Raw genomic sequence first — 27607 nt, forward strand, 5'->3', positions numbered from 1 at the left:
AGTGTAATCCCCAGGTCCTTTTCTGCAGAACTGCAGCTTAGCCAGTTGGTCCCCAGCCTGTAGCAGTGCATGGGATTCTTCTGTCCTAAGTGCAGAACTCTGCACTTGTCCTTGGTGAACCTCCTCAGATTTCTTTTGGCCCAATCCTCCAATTTGTCAAGGACACTCTGGATCCTATCCCTACCCTCCAGCATATCTACCTCTCCCCCGTCTTAGGGTCATCTGTGAACTTGTGAAGGGTGCAATCCATCCCATCCTCCAGATCAATTAATGAAGATGAACAAAACCAGCCCCAGGACCAATTCCTGGGGCATTCCACTTGATACCATCTGCCACCTAGACATCGAGCTATTGATCACTACCCATTGAGCCCAACAATCTAGCCAGCTTTCTATCCACCTTATAGTCTACTCATCCAATCCATACTTTTTAAACTTGCTGGCAAGAATACTGTGGGAGACCGTATCAAAAGCTTTGCTAAAGTCAAGATATATCATGTCCACCGCTTTCCCCATATCCAGAGAGCCAGTTATCTCATGGTAGAAGGCAACTAGGTTGGTCAGGCATGACTTGCCTTTGGTGAATCCATGTTGACTGTTCCTGATCACCTTTCTCTCCTCCAAGTGCTTCAAAATGGATTCTTTGAGGACCTGCTCCATGATTTTTCCAAGGACTGAGGTGAGGCTGACTGCTCTGTAGTTCCCTGGATTCTCCCTCTTCCCTTTTAAAAGGTGGGCACTATATTTGCCTTTTTCCAATTGTCTGGGACCTCCCCCGATTGCCACAAGTTTTCAAAGATAATGGCCAATCACATCTGCAGTCACATCAGCCAACTCCCTTAGCACCCTCCAATGCATTAGATCTGGACCCATGGACTTGTGCACGTCCAGCTTTTCTAAATAGTCCTTCACCTGTTCCTTCACCACTGAGGGTAACTTAACTCCTCCCCATACTATGCTGCCCAGTGCAGCAGTCTGGGAGCTGACCTTGTCTGTGAAGACCGAGGCAAAAAAAGCATTGAGTACTTCAGCTTTTTCCACGTCATCTGTCACTAGGTTGCCTCCCCCATTCAGTAAGTGTCCCATACTTTCCCTGACCACCTTCTTCCTAACATACCTGTAGAAACCCTTCCTGTTACCCTTCACATCCCTTGCAAGCTGCAACTCCAGTTGTGCTTTGGCTTTCCTGATTACACCCCTGCATGCTTGAGCAATATTTTTATACTCCTCCCTAGTCATCTGTCCAAGTTTCCACTTCTTGTAAGCTTCCTTTTTGTGTTTAAGCTCACCGAAGATTTCTCTGTGAAGCCAAGCTGGTCACCTGCCATATTTGCTATTCTTTCGGCATCCTCAATAAAGCTTCTTTAAGAAACAGCCAGCTCTCTTGAACTGCTTTCCCGCTCATATTAGCTTCCCAGGGGATCCTGCCCATCAGTTCCCTGAGGGAGTCAAAGTCTGCTTTTCTGAAGTCCATCTTATGTGACAGGGATAAATTATGAATGCAACTTCTGCATCAAAGTTGTGATATGGGCTGCAAATGCAATAAAAAATAAGGTATTCAAAAGTTTAACAAATGGAGCGGGGGGGGGGCACCAAAGACACTGCTTGACTGTGGCGCCATTTGGTCTAGGGTCAGCTTTGGTCTATACTATCACTAATAAATAAATGTGTAGAGACGAGAGAATCCTGATGAGCTTCAACATGGTATTCATCTGATCTCTCGTGAGATTAGAAAACCTACAATTAAAGCTGTCCCCACTTTACTGTAATTTGATGCCATAAATAATTAGGCTTTTAAAGCTTTATTCTCCCTTTGATTTATAGAGGTAACTGCCATTAACAGTAATGGATTTAGTGTGTGTCACACACCAAAGGGACACTATGGACTCCTTAATCTGATGGAATTTGTTAATTTGAGTTCTTTTAACACGATCACTAAAAGTACAGGACACTGTTCGAGCTGGGATAAAAAGAAGTTTTCATTATTAATAAACTACATCACTAAACCTTTTAACAAACCTAATTGAAATACAGGCCCAAAAGAAAAGACAAAAAAAGTCTTTCAGATGGATCTCTTTACTTATCTGGAGAGTGAATGTTAGATGCTTTGGCTGTACAAAGAGACATAATTATGCCAAAGTACAAAGACACCTTCTGCCCCCGAGTGTGCCTGAATTCCACTACAAAAGATAAAAATAAGGAAGGAATCATTTTTGTTCTTTCGCTGAAAATCTGCAAAATTTCTATCAAAATGAACATTTTCATTTTGGTGGAAAATCCATGGTTTCAGTCTAATGTTTGAGCAAAAACCAAGCCAAACCAAAACAAAACCCCACCAGCTGTAGTGCTGATTTTGACATAACTGTCCTCTTTGCTCACTTGCCAGACATATAAAGCATCCCAAACCTCTCTGGGGCACATGCATCATTACCATGATTACCTTTTCATAAATAATTGATACTGCAGTACACTTTATGCAGTGAAGTATACAGTAGTTCCCCCTTGTAATTTTATCCCACCTAGTATACAGAGATAGGTGCTATTCTTATTTCTATAAATGCACAATTCTTTAAGCAAACAAACAAAAACCATATAGTACTAAGCCATTTGCCTCAATAACAGCCCTTGGCAAAGTATCTACAGTTCCAAAATCTCTGGTTGGTTTTGATTCATTTTCTAATACAGATGGTAGATGGCAATGGAAACTAGCCTGTCAGCTTCTTTTGAAAAAAGAACAGGAGTACTTGTGGCACCTTAGAGACTAACAAATGTATTTGAGCATAATTTTTCATGGGCTACAGCCCACTTCATCCGATGCATAGAATGGAACATTTCGTAAGAAGATATATAGATATAGATATATATACACACATACAGATAAGTTGGGAGTTGCCATACAAACTGTGAGAGACTAATTAGTTAAGATGAGCTATTATCAGCAGGAGAAAAAAAACTTTTGTAGTGATAATCATGATGGCCCATTTTGACAGTTGACAAGAAGTTGTGAGGATACTTAACTAAGGGAAATAGATTCAATATGTGTAATGACCCAGCCACTCCCAGTCTCTATTCAAACCCAAGTTAATAGTATCTAGTTTGCATATTAATTCAAGCTCAGCAGTTTCTTGTTGGAGTCTGTTTTTGAAGCTTTTCTGTTGCAGAATTGCCACCCTTAAGTCTTTTACTGAGTGGCCAGAGATGTTCTCTGATGAAGTGTTCTCCTACCAGTTTTTGAATGTTAGGATTCCTGATGTCAGACTTGTGTCCATTTATTCTTCTGCGTAGAGACTGTCTGGTTTGGCCAATGTACATGGCAGAGGGACATTGCTGGCACATGATGGCATATATCACATTGGTAGATGTGCAGGTGAACGAACCCCTGATGGCATGGCTAATGTAATTAGGTCCTATGATGGTGTCCCTTGAATAAATATGTGGACAGAGTTGGCATTGGGCTTTGTTGTAAGGATAGGTTCCTGGGTTAGTGTTTTTGTTGTGTGGTGTATGGTTGCTGAAGAATATTTGCTTCAGGTTGGGGGCCTGTCTGTAAGCAAGGACTGGTCTGTCTCCCAAGATCTGTGAGAGTGAGGGATCATTTTTCAGGATAGGTTGTAAATCTTTGATAATGCGCTGGAGAGGTTTTAGTTGGGGGCTGAAGATGACAGCTAGTGGCCTTCTGTTATTTTCTTTGTTGGGCCTGTCCTGTAGCAGGTGACTTCTGGATACTCTTCTGGCTCTGTCAATCTGTTTCTTCACTTCAGCAGGTGGGTATTGTAGTTTTAAGAACCCTTGATAGAGATCTTGTAAGTGTTTGTCTCTGTCTGAGGGGTTGGAGCAAATGCGGTTGTATCTTAGAGCTTGGCTGTAGACAATGGATCTTGTGGTGTGTCTTGGATGGAAGCTGGAGGCATGTAGGTAGGAATAGCAGTCAATAGGTTTCTGGTATAGGGTGGTGTTTATGTGACCATCGCTTATTAGCACAGTAGTGTCCAGAAAATGGACCGCTTGTGTGGATTGGTCTAGGCTGAGGTTGATGGTGGGATGGAAATTGTTGAAATCATGGTGGAATTCCTCAAGGGCTTCTTTTCCATGGGTCCAGATGATGAAGATGTCATCAATGTAACGCAAGTAGAGTAGGGGCATTAGGGGACGAGAGCTAAGGAAGCGTTGTTCTAAGTCAGCCATAAAAATGTTGGCATAATGTGGGGCCATGCGGGTACCCATAGCAGTGCTGCTGACTTGAAGGTATATATTGTCCCCAATTGTGAAATAGTTGTGGGTGAGGACAAAGTCACAAAGTTCAGCCACCAGGTTTGCCATGACATTATCGGAGATACTGTTCCTGATAGCTTATAGTCCATCTTTGTGTGGAACGTTGGTGTAGAGGGCATCTACATCCATCTTTTGAGGAATTAAAGGAATAGTGTTGCTATGGAATAAAGGTTCAGTGTTGTTAATATTGTAACAGGGTGTTTTTTAAATGGAAATAGCAGCACTAAGGCAAGGGAGAAGTGCTCCCTTCTCTGTGCCTGTCTCTCTGTGGGGGAACATGTGGGTTCAGAGACCTGAGTCCAAGGAGGTGGAAACACCAGAATAAGATTTTCTTTGTGTAGTTCCTGCAAATCCCACTGTTTGTCAGGAATTGCTACAGAGATTTTTTTCCCCCTAAAGTAACCATTTAATTTGTATTCCTTTTGGTCAAGGATTACAAAGAAGAATTAAAAGAGAATGGAGCCTTGCCTTTCTGTAGGCCAACTTCAGAATCTCAAATGACTGCCAACAGAAGTAGCCTTTGCCAGAAGAAATAGTGTTAAAACAATGCATTAGTTCACTAGAATTTTCCTTCTAAGGAATTTCATACAGGGACTTTTCTATGTTTGTGCCACCTACCTAAAGTAATAGTGAAAAAAATCAATCAAACTGTCAACAGGGAAGTTCCATAAGTGAAACATCTAACGCTAAAAGTATTTTAAAATTTGGTAAATCCATGCTAAGACTGGAAACTGGTTAGCTCTGTGTAGCAATGGGCTGCTAAATTGCTGGCATCTTGATTCCCAAACCATGTTACTTTGGGCAACACTAGTGAGCGGGTAGCTCAAAAATGCAAATTTTAATGAAAATCTTCCCTTTTGAAGGCAACTGGCAACTTGCACATGTTGAGAAATGCTTCTGATGGTGAGAACTTGAAAGAAGGCTGCACAGAGATGAATGGCTGAATAATCTTTTAGATTGACTGTGGAGGCCTTTGTCAGCAAGTTCAATGTAACCTGAAGAAAAAAGCCCAAGTGTGTTGTTTCAAGAAGCCCCTTTTTCGTATACACTTTTACCATTTGAAAACAGATCAGAATGAACTGGAATCTTGCATCAGTCTCAGCGTAGAGGGTTTTACCTACTAACATATGAAGGAATGCAATGTTTTCCTAAATACACTGGACATCGCCAACTATGTAAACTTCAGTCTGAACAAGTTCTGAAAAAAGGGTTGATGTAGCAACCTCCAAGTAATAGTCCTAAAGTAAAACAGAAATGTCAGATCATGAAAGGTTAATGAATATTGATCTAAGCCAGCATTTCCCCTTTCTGTGGTTCACGGACCTCTGATTGTTCACAGAGACATGCCACGTCCCAAAGTGGCAGCAGCTCCTGAAGATGCTCTTCTGTGTTGAAAGCTGGGCTTGACAATGTCTGTACTGCAACGTGCAATGCTACATGTCTACTGATGCCCGTTCACAATGTCCCACCAACTCAATCTGGCTGGCTTGGGGCTGGCCCATATTTTGGCCAGAACTATTTGTCTTGAACTAATCAAGAGTTCAGTGCAGTGTGCTAGACGCTCAACCATTGTACACATGTGCTAGCTGGTGGGCTCTCTCACCAGCCAGCGAAGGATCAGTGCCATGCCAGCAGCTAGTTCAGGCCCTTGCCTCAGGACACAATTTATTGGTTAACCACGAACTTACATAAAATATCAAAATAAAGTAGTTCCTCTGCCCAACAATGCTACAGTTCCGAGAAGCTTTTCCTGGCCCCTCTAGGTCATTGCACTAACCCAGGGACTCCTGTGGGAGCCTTCCTGCAGCTCTTATTTACCAAGCCGTCTGGGAGCCAGCTAATAACTGGGTTCTTTCCCCTGCTCCTTGCAGTTCACTCCCTCAACTGAGCTCTTGGTAGCCCTTCAGCCAGGCTACCAGCTGATCCCTAGTCCCACAGCCTCAGATTAATCACAGGGGAAGCTCGGTCCATCTCCCCATAAATGTCACCCTGTGCCAGCACACAAAAAGACCAGAATGGGAAAGAAGTAAGCACTGTTCTCTTGGCCTTACTGATTATCACAAAAGGAAACACCTGTCCATTAAAGAAAAATAAGACAAAAGCCAAAGGAGAAATCAAGTCATCCCCTAAATGATAACTGGAGGACAAACACATTGCACTCTGTTCTAGAAATGTTGTACGCTTGGCTTCAATACTGATACTGCTTTTAAGATTAAAGGTTATTTTGCTGATTTCCTATCTTAAATTAATCTTCCTCTGTGCTGACTATTGACAGAATTGACAGAATGGGAAATGACTGCCTAGGAAGGAGTACTGTGGAAAGGGATCTGGGGGGTCATAGTGGATCACAAGCTAAATATGAGTCAACAGTGTAACACTGTTGCAAAAAAAGCAAACATCATTCTGGGATGTATTGGCAGGAGTATTGTAAGCAAGACAAGAAATAATTCTTCTGCTCTGCTCCGCTCCATGCTCATTAGGCCTTAACTGGAGTATTGTGTCCAGTTCTGGGTACCACATATCAGGAAAGATGTGGACAAACTGGAGAAAGTCCAGAGAAGATCAACAAAAATGATTAAGGTCTAGAAAACATGACCTATGAGGGAAGACTGAAAAAATTGGGTTTGTTTAATCTGGAGAAGAGAAGACTGAGAGGGGACATGATAACAGTTTTCAAGTACATAAAAGGTTGTTACAAGGAGGAGGGAGAAAAATTGTTCTTCTTAACCTCTGAGGATAGGACAAGAAACAGTGGGCTTAAACTGCAGCCAGGGTGGTTTAGGTTGGACATTCGGAAAAAGTTCCTGTCAGAGTGGTTAAGCACTGGAATAAATTGCCTAGGGGGGTTGTGGAATCTCCATCATTGGGGATTTTTAAGAGCAGGTTGGACAAACACCTGTCAGGGATGGTCTAGAGAATACTTAGTCCTGCCTTGAGTGCATGGGACTGGACTAAATAACCTCTCGAGGTCCCTTCCAAGTGTATGATTCTCTGCTCTGTAATGGGAGCATGATGTTATATCCATGTGTTATATCCACATTGTTTTCATATAGTCTTCCAACCCAAAAACTCTGCAGGTTTCAATTTATTTAGTATGAAACGGTCCATTTCGGAGAGGTCCTCTAGGCAATTACTTGCTCACATCAGGAGAAGCGTGAAAGTATTGAATAGAAAATAAAAAAAGAGAATGAATGCCAAAAATGGCTATTGAAATTTAAACCATTAACGTAGGTGTTTCAGAAGAGCCTAAGGGAGCTAAGTCAATAGGAGTTAGGAGCCTAATTCCCTTAGGCACCTTAGAAAATCCCCCCCTTAACCAACATCCTGAATTTTAAAGTTTTGCAGCTGGTTTTGGAGATAAAATCTGCATCAAATGCAAGCCATCTGATTGCAACCGTTGTGCACACTCTAGAACCCCAGGTCATGCTCTTGCAATGAATTCTGTGCAGGCAGATCATTTCAGTCAGGAGCTGTTCAACTACAGGCTGAGCAAGTGCAGAATGGTGGTAGAATGTGCATTTGGACGTTTAAAAGTGCGCTGGCGCAGTTTACTGACTCGCTTAGACCTCAGCGAAACCAATATTCCCACTGTTATTACTGCTTGCTGTGCACTCCATAATATCTGTGAGAGTAAGGGGGAGACGTTTATGGCGGGGTGGGAGGTTGAGGCAAATCGCCTGGCTGCTGGTTTCGCACAGCCAGACACCAGGGCGGTTAGAAGAGCACAGGAGGGCACGGTGCGCATCAGAGAAGCTTTGAAAACCAGTTTCATGACTGGACAGGCTACGGTGTGAAAGTTTTGTTTGTTTCTCCATGATGAAACCCACCGCCCCTTGGTTCACTCTACTTCCCTGTAAGCTAACCACCCTCCCCTCCTCCCTTTGATCACCGCTGTCAGAGGCAATAAAGTCACTGTTGCTTCACATTCATGCATTCTTTATTCATTCATCACACAAATAGGGGGATAACTACCAAGGTAGCCCAGGAGGGGTGGTGGAGGAGAGAAGCACCAGGAGGGGTGGTGGAGGAGGGAAGGACAAGGCCACACAGCACTTTAAAAGTTTAAAACTTTAAAACTTATTGAATGCCAGCCTTCTGTTGCTTGGGCAATCCTCTGGGGTGGAGTGGCCGGAGGCCCCCCAACACTTTCTTGGGCATCTGGATGAGGAGGCTATGGAACCTGGGGGGGAGGAGGGCGGTTAGTTACACAGGGGCTGTAGCGGCAGTCTGTGCTCCTGCTGCCTTTCCTGCAGCTCAACCATACGCTGGAGCATATTGGTTTGATCCTCCAGCAGCCTCAGCATTGAATCCTGCCTCCTCTCATCACACTGCCGCCACATTTGAGCTTCAGTCCTCTCTTCAGCCCGCCACCTCTCCTCCTGGTCATATTGTGCTTTCCTGCACTCTGACATTGTCTGCCTCCACACAGTCGTTTGTGCTATGTCAGTGTGGGAGGACACCATGAGCTCAGAGAACGTTTCATCACGAGTGCGTTTTTTTCGCCTTCTAATCTTCACTAGCCTCTCGGAAGGAGAAGATCCTGTGATCACTGAAACACATGCAGCTGGTGGAGAAAAAAAAAAAGAGGCAGTGGTATTTAAAAAGACACATTTTCTAGAACAATGGCTACACTCTTTCACAGTAAACCTTGCTGTTAACATTACATATACAGCACATGTGCTTTCGTTCCAAGGTCGCATTTTGCCCCCCCCGGCTAACAGTGGGGAACATTTCTGTTCAGTCACAGGCAAACAGCCCAGCAGGAATGGGCACCTCTGCATGTCCCCTTAAGAAAAGCACCCTATTTCAACCAGGTGACCATGAATGATATCACTCTCCTGAGGATAACAGAGAGATAAAGAACGGATGTTGTCTGAATGCCAGCAAACATACACTGCAATGCTTTGTTCTACAATGATTCCCGAGTACGTGCTACTGGCCTGGTGTGGTAAAGTCTCCTACCATGGGGGGTGGAATAAGGCTGCCTTCCCCAGAAACCTTTTGCAAAGGCTTTGGGAGTACATCCTGGAGAGCTGCAAATGCCAGAGCAAATTAATCATTAAACATGCTTGCTTTTAAACCATGCACAGTATTTTAAAAGGTACACTCACCAGAGGTCCCTTCTCCGCCTGGCGGGTCCAGGAGGCAGCCTTGGGTGGGTCCGGGGGGGACTGCCTCCAGGTCCAGGGTGAGAAACAGTTCCTGGCTGTCAGGAAAACCGGTTTCTCCACTTGCTTGCTGTGAGCTATCTACAACTTCATCATCATCATCATCTTCCTCGTCCCCAAAACCTGCTTCTGTGTTGCCTCCATCTCCATTGAAGGAGTCAAACAACACGGCTGGAGAAGTGGTGGCTGAACCCCCTAAAATGGCATGCAGCTCATCATATGTTTGGGGCATGTTTGGGGCTCTGACCCGGAGCAGCTGTTTGCCTCTCTGCTTTTCTGGTAGGCTTGCCTCAGCTCCTTAAGTTTCACGTGGCATTGCTTCGGATCCCTGTTATGGCCTCTGTCCTTCATGCCCTGGGAGATTTTGACAAATGTTTTGGCATTTCGAAAACTGGAACGGAGTTCTGATAGCACAGATTCCTCTCCCCATACAGCGATCAGATCCCGTACCTCCCGTTCGGTCCATGCTGGAGCTCTTTTGCGATTCTGGGACTCCATCATGGTCACCTCTGCTGATGAGCTCTGGCCAGCGTGGCAAGCTGCAGGTGACCATGCAAACAGGAAATTGAAATTCAAAAGTTTGCGGGCCTTTTCCTGTCTACCTGGCCAGTGCATCTAAGTTGAGAGTGCTGTCCAGAGCGGTCACAATAGAGCACTCTGGGATAGCTCCCGGAGGCCAATACCATCTAATTGCATCCACAGTACCCCAAATTCGACCTGGCAAGGCCGATTTAAGCACTAATCCACTTGTCAGGGGTGGATTAAGGAAATCGATTTTAAGAGCCCTTTAAGTCGAAAAAAAGGGCTTCATCGTGTGGACGGGTGCAGGTTTACATCGATTTAATACTGCTAACTTCGACCTAAACTCCTAGTGTAGACCAGGGCTAAGGACTGTCCACACCTGCAAAGCAAGACTTTAAAGAGATTTTAAGGCTAGAAGGAAGCATTAGATCAACTAATCTAACCTCTTGTATAACACAGGCTGTAGAATTTCACCTAGTTACCCCTGTGCTGAGCCTGATAACTTATGTTCAACTAAAGAATGTTTTCCAGAAATGCCTCTAGTCCTGATGTGATTTGAATTGGTCTGGCTTCAGCTTACAGCCATTGGTTTTTGTTATGCCTTCCTCCACTAGTTTAAGGAGCCCTTTAGTACCCCGTATTTTCTCCCTGTGAAGGCACTGATAAACAGTAATCAAGTCACCTCTCAGTTTTCTCTTTGGTGAGCTAAACAGATTGTGCTCTTTAAGTTTCTCACTGTAAGGAATTTTCTTCAGCTCTTGAATAATTTCTGTGGCTCTTTTCTGCACTTTTTCCATTTATCAACATCCTTTTCAAAATGTGGACCACAGAACTGGATGCGGTATTCTCGGACTGGTCTCATCAATGCTGCACACAGAGGTAAATTCACCTCTGTCACCCTGTTTATACATCCTTGGATCAAGGATCTGTCCCTTAGTTTCTTATATATCATGTGCATGTCAGTCTTCCACCATCCACTCAGTACAAACAGCCTCATCCAAATCCCCTAAGCATACACAACAAATGCTTTTTCTAAGCATAGAAACTTGCAGTAAAGACTTTAATGATCTGGAAAAGAAATAAAGAGGTGGTGTGGGAGAGAGTGGTAAAATAACCAGAATGCATGGGAAAGAATGGAGTGAAAGAGCAAAAATACAACAGTTTTCACTGTTGTCTAATGTGTAAAAGAGAAAAGCCCTTTGTTTCTGTCACTTGGAGGACTTTTGAGTTTCACCTAAGCTGCAATAATCTACTTGCACATTTTAGGATGAAAGGCATGTGGAAATTATATGTTATTTGAAAGTTTTCCTTAAGATGCTGCACTTGAACTGCTTTATTTGACATTAATCTGTATGGGAATGTTTTAAAAATAGCATCAGTTTGGCAGCTTGGGAGCAAAGATCATGTTGTGCTAGCAGCTACCTGAGTCAAGAGGTGAACTGGGGTCTCTTGCTAGCTCCTTATGAAAGTAGAGTTGTCGCACTTAGTCTCCAGGGGGTTGGGGATGGCTGGTCACATCTACATCCCCTTCAAGCTGATTCACAGAGCAGCCCTAGCTCTAGCCTCTGGCATCACACTCTCCCTTCACAATTATAGCTAACGCCAAAGAGCAGGGGCCCTAGGGGAGAGGGCAGATCCCACAATGGCCAAACCAAAAATGGTGCTTCTGAATCAGTAGTAGGATTCTCTAGGCCATGCTCAAAACCAGCTTTTGGGTCATGATATGTCACAGTGATGGAGAACTTTGCCTGGTTACCTGCTGGGATTCCCACTGCATTGAACTACACATCTTGGAGGACTGGCTGGCTCAGGCATTTGGAACAGTAATCAGCTCTGAAAAGCCTTTCACACGTAGGTTAGTATTTGAATGGGACAGGCAAGTACAAGGCCTAAGCTTTTTGCACCTTCTCCTTTAAATACTATCACCATCATATACCATGATGGAGAAATTCTGCCCTTGGATGCATACCTGGAACACTCATTGAGGAATGGGTGTCGCATTGCACAAGAGCAGAATTTGGTTTGTGGCTGTCACTGATTCTAGTAGGAACCGTGAATTCATTGGAGGAAAGAATTTGGCTGAAAAAGAAAAGGGTCAGAAGAGATCATTTAGGTCATCCAGTATGAACCTGTGTATTTTGCTTTATTTCTCCCTATATCTTTCCCACTAATGTCTTTTGATTCTCAGGCACTAAAGTATGCATGAATACACACAATGTGTTCACCTGGGAAGAGTGGAATTCCTTAGTTCTGGATTGACTTACAATAGAAAAAAAATTAACATTACAAATGGGCAGGACAGTTAAACAAAGGTCTAGGATCACTCCTTGGATCTTCACACAATAACTGAGTGCCAAAGACATTTATTTTACTTTAAGTTTTCTGTAACACAAGCAGTTTGATTTGTAATGTTATATTTACCATTATTACAGGAAAATATCTAGTTTAGGAGGGGAGGAAAAAGGAATATTATAACCCCTTTCTCAATAATGTTAGCCTGGAAATAATATCAGTAATACAAAAGCAAAATTAATCATGATCAGTGTTGGAGACAGTGACTGATCAGGGGAAAATCTTACTACAAGGGAGTAGAAGATGAATAGCTGATCAGGAAATAATATTAAAAGTCTTGATAAATATGCAATACAGGAATAGCATAACAGTAGTTCTCAAACTGGATTCATGAGGGTACTTTAGGGGGTCCGTGAGTCATGTCTGGGGTCATCAGTCCCGCTGATCAACTCCTCCCTTCCCTGCCAGCACCCCCTCCCTCCTGCTGTTCTGTGGCATGCAGGAGGCACTGGACGGGAGGGGGAGGAGCGGGAGCAAGAAGAGGTGGGGGCGGTTGGGGCTATGGCAGAAGAGGTACAATGGTGGGGGGCTGAGCAGGGGTTAAGCACCCCCAGGGAAAATTAGAAGCCAAGCCAGAGGTCCGTGACAAATTTTAAATCAAAATGGGGGTTCTCGGGTTGCTAAAGCTTGAGAACCGGTGGCATAACAAATGCCAAGATTGATTTATCAATTGAAAAACAGTTGAATGTAATTGGTTTGCTTTTTTTGTTCTTCTAAATTATACTCATGAAAATAAGTTAAAAATCCCCAAACAATTACATGTTCCCCAAACCAAAGAAAGGACGTCTAAGTCAGTGGCTCTCAACCTTTCCAGACTACTGTACCCCTTTCAGGAGTGAGTCTGCTTTGTGTACCCCACGTTTTACCTGACTTGAAAAGTACTTGCTTACAAAATCAAACATAAAAATGCAAACATGTCACAGCAAACTATTACTGAAAAATTGCTTACTTTCTCATTTTTATCATAAAATATAAATATTGTACTTACATTTCAGTGTATAGTATACAGAGGAGTTTAAATAAGTGATTGTATGAAATTTCAGTTTGTACTGACTTCACTAGTGCTTTGTATGTAGCCTGTTGTAAAACTAGGCAAGTACCTAGGTGAGTTGATGTACCCCCTGGAAGGCCTCTGCATAGCCCCAGGTGTACATGTACCCCTGGTTGAGAACCACTGGTCTAAGTACCTGAAAAGTAAGTATAATGCCAAAACACAAGATCCACTTCATGAAGAGAAAGGTAAAAGTCACAGGAAACAAGTTATTTTATATAATTAAGAACTAGACCACCAATCTAATGATCTACCCACAGGTTTCAAAATTCTTGGTGACAGAGCAACTGTGTTGTACTTTGTCAAAAACAAATAAGTTTAATAAAGCTACAACCAAACTTATTTGAATTCTCTGTGATACAACAGTTTTAATGGGCACTTGTGGATAGATTATATCAATTTGTGAAGAAAATTTTTTTTTTACCTCATGATTTTCCCACCACTGAGTTGCTGGTTTATTTCACTTGCAGGATAATTCCATATATCAGTAGTTTCAAGCAATGATGCTTTTCTTTTGTTCTAGCTGGCCTGACAGTTTACTGTTGCTGAACATTCTAGAGGTCCTCAGGTGATTTCCAAATACAGTATTAAATAAAATACTGGTAATTCCATAATGTGTGCCTTTCAAGAAACAAACAATCACACGTTCATGTTGTTGTAAATAAATACCACGCTATAACTTTATAAATATTAAAATAAAACCTTGGTACTAAGCTACCTAAATATACAAATTAAATTAATCGACTATTCTAAAGAATGAAAAGATGGCTCAGAAAGTCTCTTAGACCTGGAAAGCTAGTCTGTGTGCTAAAAATTAGCTTTGGGATACGTGTAAAGCACACCATGTCCCTGCTACTTTTCAGGCTTCTGAATGCTCTGCAATGGCCATGGTTCTGCAATTCCTGTACTTTCTCCATAGGAATGGATGGCCAGTCAATCCACAGTTGCATGTCATCCTACCTGGCTGTGAAACTATTCCTGTGAGAAAGTGTAACTGTGCCCTCCACACAGCATTGCTTCACACACAAGATGCAGACAACCTGTGTAGCCTCTTCAAATCCTGCCCTATTCCTTTCCACAGCAACCACATTGGTTCCATGTATCTCAGGAACGGGATATGCCCCTTAATGTAGCAGAGAGATGTTTTCCAAAGCCCGGAGGTGACCTATTTTATTCACAGTATCATATGTGTCTGTTCTTCCCTTTAAACTGATACTTGTTGTGATATTGGTCCAGCCCTGGGTGAAAAAGCAAGACTGGATTTCTTACAGCAGACCCTGCCAATCACTGTCTATTGTCTGACAACACAGTGCCTTTTGTCTCCACTTCGTCCCCCAATACACTTTCCCTTGCTTTTCTTCAAATTGAAAGAAGTTTCTCAATGGATTAGCCAATAGAAGTCACCTGCTAATTACCACTGCTGTAAATCTCATGAAATTGAGGATATTATGGTCCTGGGCAAGTTCCAAGTCAGGTAAGTGTATTCCAACTACATAAATTCCTTATGTAGTTTCAAGAAGACAAGGAATCCTTCACTTCCTGTCCTAAACTGCTATGTAAGTATTGCTGGGCACTGTTAGTTACCACACTTTACCTCAGCAGTGCATTTCTGTGGTGAGTGAAGTGATCCAGTTTGTAAATCACTTTATGACAACTTATAAAATAGGTCTTGAAGGTATGATATTCCTTGATCTGGAGATCAGAGAGCATAACAATTATCCATAGATCTTAGAGCCGATAGTATCTCTAGTTCAACCACTTGCATACATTTTGGGAGTCCTCTATTCTATTTCCCTAGTAGTAAACACAAAAGTTTGATTAAAGTCAATTAATCCATATCATTACCTAGAAAAAAGCATTATTCTTACCTGCTAGAAATAAGAATGAATTTTGCCCTCACCATTATAATAGTTTACTTTAAAATCTCATGGCATTTTACAGCATTTTCTGTGGAATTCTCTATAGTCCATCACTAAAACATTTTGGAAAACTGGTTGCAATACTTTGGTAAACATTTTTTAAAACTCTTCTGTCATAACAACAATTTTAATTTCTGCTTACCTGTACATGTGTGACATTAAATACTTTGATTTTCACTACCTGTGATGCTACAGGTAAGGGACTGTCAACATTTCTATTAAAAATGTATACTTTCACAAGTGTAATACTTAGATAAGAAGTCACTCCACATTAATACTTGTCATAAAAGGTCTTATGAAAACAATTTATTTTTAATCCTCGGGAGGGGGGGGGGAGAAGGGAACACTATGAGTGGAACAAATAGGTATACGTAAATAATTTAGCAAGAGATTTGTCCATAACATGGTCTAATTGCTTTTGGTATTTTTAGGTAAAAAAGGATAATATATGTTTTTATTTATCTATTACACAATAACTATTCCCCGTTATTTTCTTGTTTACTATAATCAGCATTTTTTCTAATTATGTAATTCTAACACTAGACTGAATAGCTCCAGAAGACCCATTTAGTTTATTGGCTCAGTGACTCCTGAAACAAAACAAAACAAAAAATCTCTCGTACATTTGTATATAATGGCTTGCTTAAACAGCCTTGGAGGAGGTCTTATGTGTTAACACCCATTTAAAAAACCCTTTGTAATACGGTACATTACAGTATATACATTATATACCATAATTGATCCAAAACAAGCTGTAAAAGATAACAATAATTTAAAACATTTATTTGTTAAGGTGTTTGTTTTTGTTTTTTTTAAAATCACAATTAAAAAAAAATCTCCAAAGCAAACAAACCATAAAAGCTACTTTAAAGTAATACTAAGAAGTTGATTTATATCAATAGGGATAAAGGAATGAATGTTACCCAAGCAAGCACTTCATCTTTAACACCAATGCCGTTGTGCCGGGTTATTGCTGGAACCTATGGTGTGTGTTCATGCAGAGTTATTAGATGGCTTATAATACTAGCGACCACCTTAGTTAAAGTTGGAATGTTTAGCCCTTACTCTGAATTTCTCTCTTTTACAGATTTAAGTCAGAACCTTGACCTTATAAGAACTTTATATAGTTAAGCAACAGAATTCAGATTTCTGTTTATTAAAATCAGCCGTCCATAAATATAAAAATCTTGGATATGTGTGAAAATGTCTTTCAATCACAGTTTTCACAGCTTTAATAAGGAACCCCTAATAAGATCCATTATATTCAATTTGATCTCTATAGACAAACAGTTAAAAACACATTTACTAACATTAAATATAATCAATTTGCAAAAACAGATACAGTCTGACAAATATTGTCATGTGCTCTTGCAAAGAGTGCATAGGATATATTTCTGCAGCAATCAAAACAGTAAAATCATCTAATATAACCTCAAGTTCAAGCTGTAAACATTCCTAATTGTAGTTACTTGGAAACATTTTGTTCCTTTCAAGTTTTTATTAGCAACTTGTATTAGGCTTTCTCCTTTAATTTTTTTCATCAGCTTTACATACATTATTTTCTGTCTTTAACCCTTTGGTTCTCCAAAACCATTAACATGTTCTTGCTCAGATTCAGTGTATTGATCCTTTCCTTCCAGTGCATGATGAAATCTTTCATATGGAATTCTTGTTGAGGTCCCTAATGCAGAGTCTTGAGAAACAGGCTGATAATGAAATCTGCTATGCCTTGATAGGATTTCCTGCAGGTTTTGGATCATAACCATATAGGAATGTAGCTGCTATCACAAGAATGGCTCCAAAGAAAAAGACACTGAATGGAATAGGGAGGGGAGAAAAAAGTTACTTTTTTCAGTCAGTACAATTGTATTTATATTATCCGGTCAGGAGAAATGGCATTCATTCTCTACATTATTTCTAGTGGGGGAAAAATATGTTCCTTCAATTTGTAATGAACTGGAAACTTACTCATCTATTATTCTTAAACATGAGAATAGGGAGAGATGGAAAGGAACTAAGAAGCCTGAACCTATCAACAGTGAAGTCAAAAACATGATATTTCACTGAAGTACTCCAAAGATTAAACAGGATTGTCTTTTCAGGAAGCAATTGCCAAAGGATAATCAATCTAGCTGCATATTCTTAGTCCCTTTTGTCTCCCTATCTACAATACATAAGCATGCAAAACTATCCGCAGTAGTTATATTTGCTGTCCAACCATGTTTTAACATAGTTTTGCCAGTCCTATGTGCAATGTGTCAAACAGTGTTAAAGTTTTTCTGTATTAGACACCTAGGCTAGGATATGTTTATTTTAAACCCTGTTATGGGAGACAATGTGCCAAATCATATAAGGACACAGATGAGCAACAACCAGATTGTTGTTGTTACATTTAAACTGGTTCTTGGGTAGGTAGGGTTTAACTTTTGTAATATGGTGTTTATGTAAACATACATACTACACGTTTTATATTATATATACATACAGACAGGCATCTTTTTTATGAACTACTGGTACTCAAATACTATAGGGAGACTTTACAAATTTCTAGATAGAGAAACGTTTGAAATGCAATATCTAAGCTCAAAGATAGTATATAAATATTTAAAAAACATTACCTTGGAGATGTGTAAAATTTTGATAATTAGAGTTTTCTGAACATACTATGTAGTATTTTGGAAGTGCACTCCAAATTACAGTGGTGCACTCCATTATAGTCCAGCTCTAATTTATTTAGCCTGCTCATAGGCATACACAATTATGTACTATACATACTTTATGTACTTTGTTGACTGATATTTTTTTTTCTTTCCAAAAAGAAACTCAGAAGACCTGGATTATATTCCTGGCTCTGCCACTGGCTTTGGGTAAGTCATTTCACCCTCCCATGTTCCAGTTTCCCCATCTGTAAAATGGGGATAATGGTACCTACCTCTTTTGTAAAGCACTCTGTAAGAGCTAGGTATTATTATTAAATCATCACTCATCATATCCCAAGGAACACGAGATATAGCCATTGGAGGGGGGAGGACAGGTAATACTGTTGTGACAACCTTGGGGATTGGTATGCTGCTCTAAAGGGGAACAAAAGTGACACCGAGCATGGAGAGGCAACAGCAGTCAGTCTGAAGAACCCGGGAGAGTGAAGAACCGCCATTGGGGAGCACAGTTTGGACATTGGTGCTGCAGTGCATATAGGCTACTAAGTACGGAGAAGTCCCAGGCCCTGGAGAACAGTGAGTGGTAGAAATAAAGTGTAAAATTGGGAACGGGGAAAGGACAAACTTTGGCGGGATAAGGTAAAAACTGAGGAGCTGGTGGGGTAGAACCAGATAAAGAGAAAAACAAACACGAAAACAGAACCAGATAAAGAAAGGACAAACTAAAAACCCGGGGGGGGGGGGTGGCGGAGAGGGGAGAAGAGGAGATGGGGAACAGGCAGAGAGAAACCACATGCTTGAACAAAGTTTTGGGGAAGCTGAAACAACGGGGGTGGCAAACAGGGAAGAAAGAGGAAGGAAAAGAGCAAGCTAAAAGCACGAAGGGAAAGAGATCAAGGCAGAGTGCTTTGAGAAAAATAGCAGCAGGAAGTTCATTTCTACATCACTTCCTGGGCTCTGGTTGGAGAGCTCTCAGAGAAAACATAATTTTGCCACCTATACTACAATACTTAAGCAAAATGTAATGAACTATCATGTTATTAAATGAAGTTTGGAATCCTTAACTCTGTATTTTAGTTCAGGAATCCATCTAATCCCTTCAAAAATAATTTCAACCATTCTTCTATATATACCAATACTCACTAAGTACCTAATTTTTCAGCAACTTTTATATTCAAGTATGCATGGACAATAACTCTCACCTGGTTGGGACAAAATCTTGCAGCCAGAAATAGGAGATCAAGGTTGACAATATAATTGACAAAGATGTTGCAAATCCTTTTAAAATATTGTCTGCATATTTTATAACAGCAGCAATCACAAGGCCCCCCAGTGCCTGTAAAAAGTTTGAAAGACACTTAAGATTAGCACATATTTTAGATATTTTTTTAAATGACAGATATGGCAAACACAGGCATATCTTCAGACTATTGTATTTAAAGTTATGAAATGTTAATCAGTGTGTTTGAGCTAGGCCCTGAAAACATGAAAATTTCAAAGACCATTATAATGAGAAGGGCAAGAAGATATGAGCCAGTGGAATATTTATAGACCTTTGTATCAATACATGCTATATGTATTTGTATGTTCCTAACTCATAGGGTGAAGCTTCCTTTGAATTCACTGTGGTTAAACAACAATGTAAAAGAAGTAGTGAGAGGCAAAAAGGCATCCTTTAAAAAGTGGAAGATGAATCCTAATGAGGAAAATAGAAAAGAGCATAAACTCTCGCAAATGAAGTGTAAAAATATAATTAGAAAGACCAAAAAAGAATTTGAAGAACAGCTAGCCAAAAGACTCCAAAACTAATAGCAAAAATTTTTTTAAATACATCAGAAGCAGAAAGCCTGCTAAACAACCAGTGGGGCCACTGGATGATCGAGATGCTAAAGGAGCACTCAAAGATGATAAGGCCATTGCAGAGAAACTAAATGAATTCTTTGCATCCGTCTTCACTGTTGAGGATGTGAGGGAGATTCCCAAACCTCAGCCATTCTTTTTGGGTTACAGATCTGAGGAACTGTCCCAAATTGAGTTGTCATTAGAGGTGGTTTTGGAACAAATTGATAAACTAAACAGTAATAAGTCTCCAGGACCTGATGGTATTCACCCAAGAGTTCTGAAGGAACCCAAATGTGAAATTGCAGAACTACTAACTGTAGTCTGTAACCTATCATTTAAATTAGCTTCTGTACCAAATGACTGGAGGATAGCTAATGTGACGCCAATTTTTAAAAAGGGCTCCAGAGGTGACCTTGGCAACTACAGGCCAGTAAGCCTCACTTCAGTACCAGGCAAATTGGTTGAAACTATAGTAAAGAACAAAATTGTCAGACACATAGATGAACATAATTTGTTGGGAAATAGTCAACATGGTTTTTGTAAAGGGAAACCATGCCTCACCAATCTACTAGAATTCTCCGAGGGGGTCAACAAGCATGCAGACAAAGGAGATTCAGTGGATATAGTGTATTTAGATTTTCAGAAAGCCTTTGATAAGGTCCTTCACCAAAGACTCTTAAGCACTTAAGCAAAATAAGCAGTCATGCGATAAGACAGAAGATTCTCTCGTAGATTGGTAACTGGTTAAAAGATAGGAAACAAAGGGTAGGAATAAATGGTCAGTTTTCAGAATGGAGAGAGGTAAATAGTGGTGTCCCCCAGGGATCTGTACTGGGCCCAGTCCTAGTTAACATATTCATAAACTATCTGGAAAAAGAGATAAACGGTGAGGTAGCAAAATTTGCAGATGATACAAAACTACTCAAGATAGTTAAGTCCCAGGCAGACTGCGAAGAGCTACAAAAGGATGTCACAAAACTGGGTGACTGGGCAACAAATGGCACATGAAATTTAATGTTGATAAATGCAAAGTAATCCACATTGGAAAACATACTCATAACTATACATATACAGTGATGGGATCTAAATTAGCTGTTACCACTCAAGAAAGAGATCTTGGAGTCATTGTGGAAAGTTCTCTGAAATCATCCACTCAATGTGCAGCGACAGTCAAAAAAGCAAACCATGTTGGGCATCATCAAGAAAAGGATTGATAATAAGACAGAAAATATCATATTGCCTCTATATAAATCCATGGCCCACACCTTGAATACTGCATGCAGATGTGGTCACTCCATCTCAAAAAAGATATATTGGAATTGGAAAAGGTTCAGAAAAGGGCAGCAAAAATTATTATGGGTATAGAACGGCTTCAGTATGAGGAGATTAATAAGACTGGGATTTTTCAGCTTGGAAAAGAGGTGACTAAGGGGGGAATATGATAGAGGTCTATAAAATCATGAGTGGTATAGAGAAAGTAAATAAGGAAGTGTTATTTACTTCTTCTCATAATACAAGAAGAGGAGGCCACCAAATGACAAGGGAGGGCCCAACCATGTTGAAGGGTTGCAATTAAAGACTAGAGTCTGTCAGGGTCTCCACAGGACTGATGGGGAGCTACTGGTCAAGTGCTTGGGATCCTGTTTTTGTTCTATAAATTTTCTCTTAATGTTTTTTATCCTAGATTAAATGTGCTCTGCTTTGAAAGAACTATGTGGTAACTTGTAACCACTAGTAAGAACACTAACCACGTCGAGAAAGCAGAGAGCAAGAGCTAGACACTGGTCAGACATGCTTGCAAAGAAGCACAATGCAACTACAGGCAGCTGCAGCCTAAAATCCTGGTCAGAAGAGAGTGGGGGTGCAGACTCCTGATCAGAGGAGAGCTGAAGGCTAAAGTCCTGAGACCTGAGCAGGCATTCTTTCAGAAGACCACAGACAAGGATTAAAGGTGCTTTTACCTGAAACTGTGATATGTAATTGATGATTTCAGTGGTAACATCTATTTCAAGATCTTTGCACACATTTCTTAAAAAGTTTTTAGCTATATATAAAAGCATTAGGTATATTTTATGCTGTTGTGGATATGGAAGATGAAAGCAATTGACAACAGAACTCCTTCTGTAGAATAGAGATCACTGATTATATTACCAAGAGGACATTACTTTTGAGTGGGTGTACTACATTTTTGGCTCATAAAGGTGGTTATGAGGGTAGGCTGTGTAATTGCTGGTAAGCTTTTATTTTCTTTATTAATCTGTTTTTTAATATTACAAAATCAATATTGTTATAGAATTTTATTGTGCAGAATGTTTGATAAAACTCAATGCTGGGATTGCTAATAATTTGCAGTTTCTCTATTTAGAGGTTTATTTTGCCACTAATGCAAGGGACATTTACTTGCAAAATTCCTATTAGCATTAATGGGAACTACCAGTGTAATTTCCCCAAGCATTTATGGGGGAATAGGTTCCAAGTGCCTTTTATGTAAGCATATGGGTTTAGATACATTACCTGTAGAACTACAACTATCCAGGTAAGTTTGTTATATCCTTGAAAAAATCCATTCTTTGACAGAAGTTCTCCATCATATATGTACACACCCATCAATCCAAATATGCTACCAAAAAATCCTAAAAGATAAAAGACAGACCTGAAAGCTTGAAATGAAAAAAAAAAAAGGGGGGGGGGGGAAGGGGGACGGTGTCCACTCCTATAACTGGATCTGCATGACTACTAGGGTCTGCCCACGTAAATCAAGTTTCAAGATCAAGCCTTGGTTTGCAATATAATAACCATGTTTAAACCCAACCAATGGATCTGACAGGAACTTTTTTTTTTTTTAAATAGTTTTTCCTCTTATAACAGATTTTGATCATTTATCATTTTTTGATCAATTATAAGACCGACGTATTCTTGGCCCTTGTTCCTTTACATATAAGCCTGCAGATAACTCTGGTGTATGGATATAATTTTTAGAAAAGATACTCTCAAATGATTTTTTTATTTTAAAAATTATTTGCAGTTTATAATGAACCTTTAAGAAGCTTAAAATCTGTTTCCTTATTTTTTTTTTTAAAGTTCTATTTCATAAATGCATTTGTTGTTACAGAATTTCTCCTGAATGTTGTGTTTGTACTGGAACTGGAAGTGTTAGAGTATTACTTCACAGAAATAAATGATGGGGGGAAAAAATCTGTTAGATCGTGATCCTGTATTATACAAATTTTAGAAAAATATTTAAAAAGGAAATCGTGACGAATATTTCTTTAATTTCTGAATAGAAAACTTAAAAACTTTCTAAACATTTAACATAATGAAACAGACATTATTCAAACTATTGCATCAGCTTAAGTTAAAATAACTGAAAATTTTAAATATTTTTCTGAAAAAGCTGACATGCCTTTCACTATTATAAACCTCAAATTTAAATTCATAGCTCAATGTATCATTACCCCATGCAGTCACTTTAAAACCCTGTTTTGAGAACGTAATTGTTCTCATATACCAAGTAATGGAACATTGAGGGGGGAGGGTACGAGAGGGGGACAGGGACAACATCAAACTGATAAACTTGTCTGTATTTGTAGATTCCTTTCTGCATTATAGAAGAAAATCTGAAGAACAATTTATCAAAGAATTATCGCTTTTCAACATAGTTATGAATATTTACTTTGTAATCATTTCAAATGTGTGCATTGCTATTAGATCCTTACAGTGAGGGTGACTCCAGAGTTTTAGTTAAATTTTAGACTTGGCCTGGTTCAAATAAACTTGTAGGGTTCCCCTACAAAGTATTTGGACTGTGATTGTGGTCCACATCTGAAAACCCAAGATTCAGTGCAAGTTCTCACCCTCCACATAAATTCTATGCCATGCAAAGGGTGGGTGAGACCAAATCTGTGGGACCATAAGAGACAGTAAGCATAACTAATGTATTCAGACCGTGCGTGTGTGTGTAGACAGTTAGAAGTATAGTAAATCCTGTTTTCCTGTTAAGCAGGAGGAAAGGAACCAGAAAATAGATTAAGACTGTTCAATTACATACAACAGTAAGTAACCATAAGTAAACAAGTGCATTAATTTTCCCTCCATCTTGAATGATTAAGAATATATACAGTTCCCGAAATTAAAATACCTTTTCAAAGTGTATTCAAATCTTATAACACTCTTCTCTATGTTCTAGTCAAATTATGAATATTTTTAGTTCAATTCATTGCAACAAGGAGAGCTCAAAGGAAAAATAAAAGAGTTCAAATCCTGCTGGAGGCATTTACTTAAATGTAAATACTAATAGAGTACAGTTGCAAAATAGGTGGAGATTATATGTCCATCCTCTGCCTACTAGAAGAAGAAGGGTGTCTCCTTCCATGACCAGTTAGGAGGCAGGGGATCAAGGAGAGGTATTGCTGTTTTCCACCCATGTGAGGAAACTGGTTTCAAAGGGAGCGGAAGCCAGTTTGGAATGGATTGTCCCTGTCATCTTCAAAAGCCATTTCCAGGGGATTCAGAACCACTTTTGAGATGGGTGGTGTGAGAGAGATAGAGCATGCAGTAGATGAGGATAGTGAGGTGGTAGAATCATGATCCGAGCACTGAGAGCTAGGATCATAGTTCATCCATGTGAACAAATGTGGGTAATAAAGGAGTTCACTGTGTCTTTAAAAATGTCAATCTATAATCCCTATAGTCAGAGATATAGGAGTTATGTTTACTTTTACATTCTTATAAAAATATAGCTTTAAACATTTATTTTGTTCTACTGTATGTCTAAATTCTATAAAACCCTCATTAGATAGTGTCAATACTTTTGAAATCAATTCAGTATTTATGAAAAGTGTTGGATTCATATTACTGGACACATATTACTTAATTACTTTACAAGACAATCACATCATCTTTCAAATAAGTCACATAGGATACCCTTATCTGAAATGCTCCACAGTCCAAATTCAATTGGCTATATTCTAGCTGTTCTCTAGAACCCATTAGTCTCCATTTTTAATCAAAGTAAACAAACTTACAAGTGTTGAATTAGCAAGTTAAATACACTAAGTGAGTTTAGAGCAGGGTGCAACTCCTGGCATTCCTGTTAGCAAAATAGATATCAATCTTGCTAAATGTTTGTGTAATAATTTGATTATCCACAGCATGATAAAATATGATTATACTTATTTTACTGTATAACTGAATTTTGTTCACTGTTCATTTAAACGCAGTATCTCTTTTTTAAATGGCCAAAACTGGACTTACCAAGTTGGATGTTTCTGATCCAGACAGACTGTTTGGTTTCTTTTAAAATTTTCTCAAAATAAACCCCAGCAAATCCACTTGAAAAGCAGGCTATAAGGACTGCTATAAGACCAACAAATTGAGATCCTGCTGACAACTCTTTAGTTGTTGTTGATTGAGAATCTGAGGGCCACTAAGTGTAAAAACAAAACCGTGTGTGTACATTTTAAAAAATGATACAAATTATTTCATAAAATTAAGTTTTAATGTTTATAGAATGCAAGTTTGTTTTCTATCAATGGTCTATACTGCTGATAAATGCAGAGAGGTTTATTGTATTATTGTCAAGTCTTGTATTCTGTTATCCCATATTTTTGAAAATTTCAGCCAAATCTACCGTTAACATTTTTTCCTTTGTATCTTGTTGAATAAGGGATGAAATTCTGTGTTCACTGAAATTAACGGCAAAACTCTCATTAGTTTCAACAGGGCCAGGATTTCACCCAAGATATTTTATGAATGGCAGGATAGATATTATATATAGTGTTCGTGTGTATTATGTTTATTATTTTACAAAAATGATGCAAAGCTGTAGGCAAAGGCATATTGAAAAGTCTCTTAAGAACTATAAGAGGTTAAAAAAATAAAAAAGTAACTCAAAAACTTCAGAGCAGACAAAAAAATTTTAATCCATCTCAGCAAACTCTCCTATCCTATGATTCTACCCTGGAAATTTTGGAAACTTTGTATTTGACTCTGTTAGTTCTCGGGGCACAATATAATTACCTACTTTCAAATACTTGTGTTCCTTAATAAAAAGAATAAAAGTATTCCCAAATAACTTGGACACATACTATTAATATTTACCTGTACAAATGCAACTCCCGTCATCAAAATCACTAACGATAACCACTGGTATACACCTAATTTCTTACTTAGCATGGACACAGAAAATAATGCTGTAGTAAGAATTTTTAATTGATATGTGACCTGAAAAGAGAAAATAAAGTAATTACTATACAACCCATTTTTTGTCTGTACAATTATGGAAAAATCTAAAAACACAATACCTGATAAGTGGCTGCATCTAGATTTGACAGTGCTACATACAGCAAGTTATTCTGGAGAGTATAAATCCCTGATGGAATAGCAAGTTTAAGTGTTTCCATAGGCTTGTTAAGAATTTCATCATGTAGCACCCTGTTCAGAGCCCGTAAATTGCACTCTACTCAAAAGAAATAATAAAAAAAGAGATAAAGATTAAAAAAAAGAGACACGGAAAATGGGAGGGCTACAAATTGTAACAGCTTTCTCAGATTGCTACACACTTTTCACGACAACTTTTGTCTTCAGAAAACTCAAAATGCTGTATGATCTTTCTCAGGTTTTTACATTGATTCTATAAGGTATGCAACTCCTGATACTTTGTATGATAGCAAAGTGTCTGCATTAGCCCAAAATACTAAAGCTGAAACAATTATCCAAAATAATGTTCATAAATCCCATGCTGATTACAATTTCTGTGACTAAGAATTTAATAAGGCTTCCTAAAAAAAGAGAAAAAAGCAATTAAGTAGAAATCTTTCCACTTGAAACTTCAACATCGCTTCATTTTGCAGCTCAATCTTTTCTTTAAATTTATACCGAGGTTCTGAAAACCCCTTATGTGTTTATGGATATGTCACTTGAACGAGATGTGAAGATTTTTGTTTGAGAGTTGAAAATCAAGGACAAGATATTGAGGTTCTGGAAAGAGGAAAATGATTGTGCCATATAAAACATACAATGTGAGAACTAAAGTGAGTTTGAAAATACAGCGAGTTCTTTTGATCTTAAATATTGTGCTTCTTTCTGTAATACTGAAACAGCTTCTCTCCTTTCATGCTTGCATGACCTCACTGTGGCTCATGCACTTGTCACTTATGCTTCAAGCACATTTACAGCTTAGAACCTTCCCTTTCTCCTACTCCTATTTGTTCTTCTCTAAAGATGCTTTCTGGGTGAAGAGAAGGTACAGGCCTGTTACCAGAACAACAGTTCTTACCCTACATCCATGGCCCGTCAAGTGGAATCTTTTGGGTATATATTTATACAAAATTTACAAAAGATTATATTGTGTGCTTAGGTATGAGGTGCAAACAGAGGTCTTTCCTGCTTGTAGGTTAACTTTCTCATAGAAAGGGTTTTAGATCTTCTTTTCACATATTTTGAGGTGGGAAGGGCAATCTTTTGTTCTCTCTGTCTTGGCATTCACATAACTCCTTATCATCACAGCATTTGAGCACCTGTTTTTGCAGCTGTCACCAAAATACAACAATTAATAAAATATAGGAAAGCTACTCCTAGATTAAAACATGAAACATACTGCTATCTTTGTAGACCAATAAAATGCAGGCCATAATCTTCAAAAATTCAGCAACAACTACTGCAGTAGAGGATAAGTAACGAGGTCCTTCCTCTTTCAATGTCCGAGAATATCGCATAGTCAAAACTAAACTAGTGGTCTGAAAGACGAGGATCCCCAAGGAAAGGTATTTTAAATTGGTAGACATTGCTTGACTTTCACTTTCCTGAAACAGAATAAAAAAGA

At 39.4% G+C, this 27607-nt stretch overlaps 2 protein-coding genes across 3 annotated transcripts in view; both read right to left on the bottom strand.

The window, feature by feature from the left end:
- Positions 1 to 8184: 8184 nt before the first annotated feature.
- LOC311524642 (uncharacterized protein) lies at positions 8185 to 15477 on the bottom strand. Of its 2 annotated transcripts, XM_084635941.1 has the most exons (4): positions 14959 to 15477; positions 13789 to 13985; positions 9383 to 9978; positions 8185 to 8835 (listed from the first exon to the last, which is right to left on the bottom strand). In XM_084635941.1, the coding sequence occupies exons 3-4, from the start codon at positions 9669 to 9671 to the stop codon at positions 8471 to 8473; spliced, it is 654 nt and encodes a 217-aa protein (XP_084492067.1). In that variant the 5' UTR covers positions 9672 to 9978; positions 13789 to 13985; positions 14959 to 15477; the 3' UTR covers positions 8185 to 8470. The 2 variants fall into 2 exon arrangements, with proteins under 2 accessions (XP_084492067.1, XP_084492068.1); XM_084635942.1 differs by lacking the exons at positions 13789 to 13985; positions 14959 to 15477 and adding an exon at positions 11931 to 12328.
- Positions 15478 to 15560: 83 nt separating this feature from the next.
- SLC35A3 (solute carrier family 35 member A3) overlaps positions 15561 to 27607 on the bottom strand; it is a 28639-nt gene continuing 16592 nt past the window's right edge. Inside the window, exons 2-8 of the mRNA XM_084635940.1 lie at positions 27383 to 27587; positions 26088 to 26242; positions 25885 to 26007; positions 25039 to 25210; positions 22300 to 22418; positions 19146 to 19279; positions 15561 to 17096 (exon numbers count right to left, since the gene is read on the bottom strand). Of these exons, the coding sequence (XP_084492066.1) occupies positions 17006 to 17096; positions 19146 to 19279; positions 22300 to 22418; positions 25039 to 25210; positions 25885 to 26007; positions 26088 to 26242; positions 27383 to 27569 (981 nt within the window). The 5' untranslated portion in view covers positions 27570 to 27587 and the 3' untranslated portion in view covers positions 15561 to 17005. The remainder of the gene's footprint in view (positions 17097 to 19145; positions 19280 to 22299; positions 22419 to 25038; positions 25211 to 25884; positions 26008 to 26087; positions 26243 to 27382; positions 27588 to 27607) is intronic.

Source organism: Lepidochelys olivacea, assembly GCF_965140295.1.
Source record: "Lepidochelys olivacea isolate rLepOli2 genome assembly, chromosome: 8".
Taxonomy (NCBI): Eukaryota; Metazoa; Chordata; order Testudines; family Cheloniidae; genus Lepidochelys; species Lepidochelys olivacea.

What these genes read in the sequence shown, in the direction of transcription:
- LOC311524642 (XM_084635941.1), bottom strand. Translation starts at nt 9,671, where the DNA reads ATGCCCCAAACATATGATGAGCTGCATGCCATTTTAGGGGGTTCAGCC. An exon ending in AGGCGGAGAAGGGACCTCTG is followed by an intron (nt 8,836 to 9,382) that starts GTGAGTGTACCT and finishes TTTCTCCACCAG; the next exon opens with CTGCATGTGTTTCAGTGATC.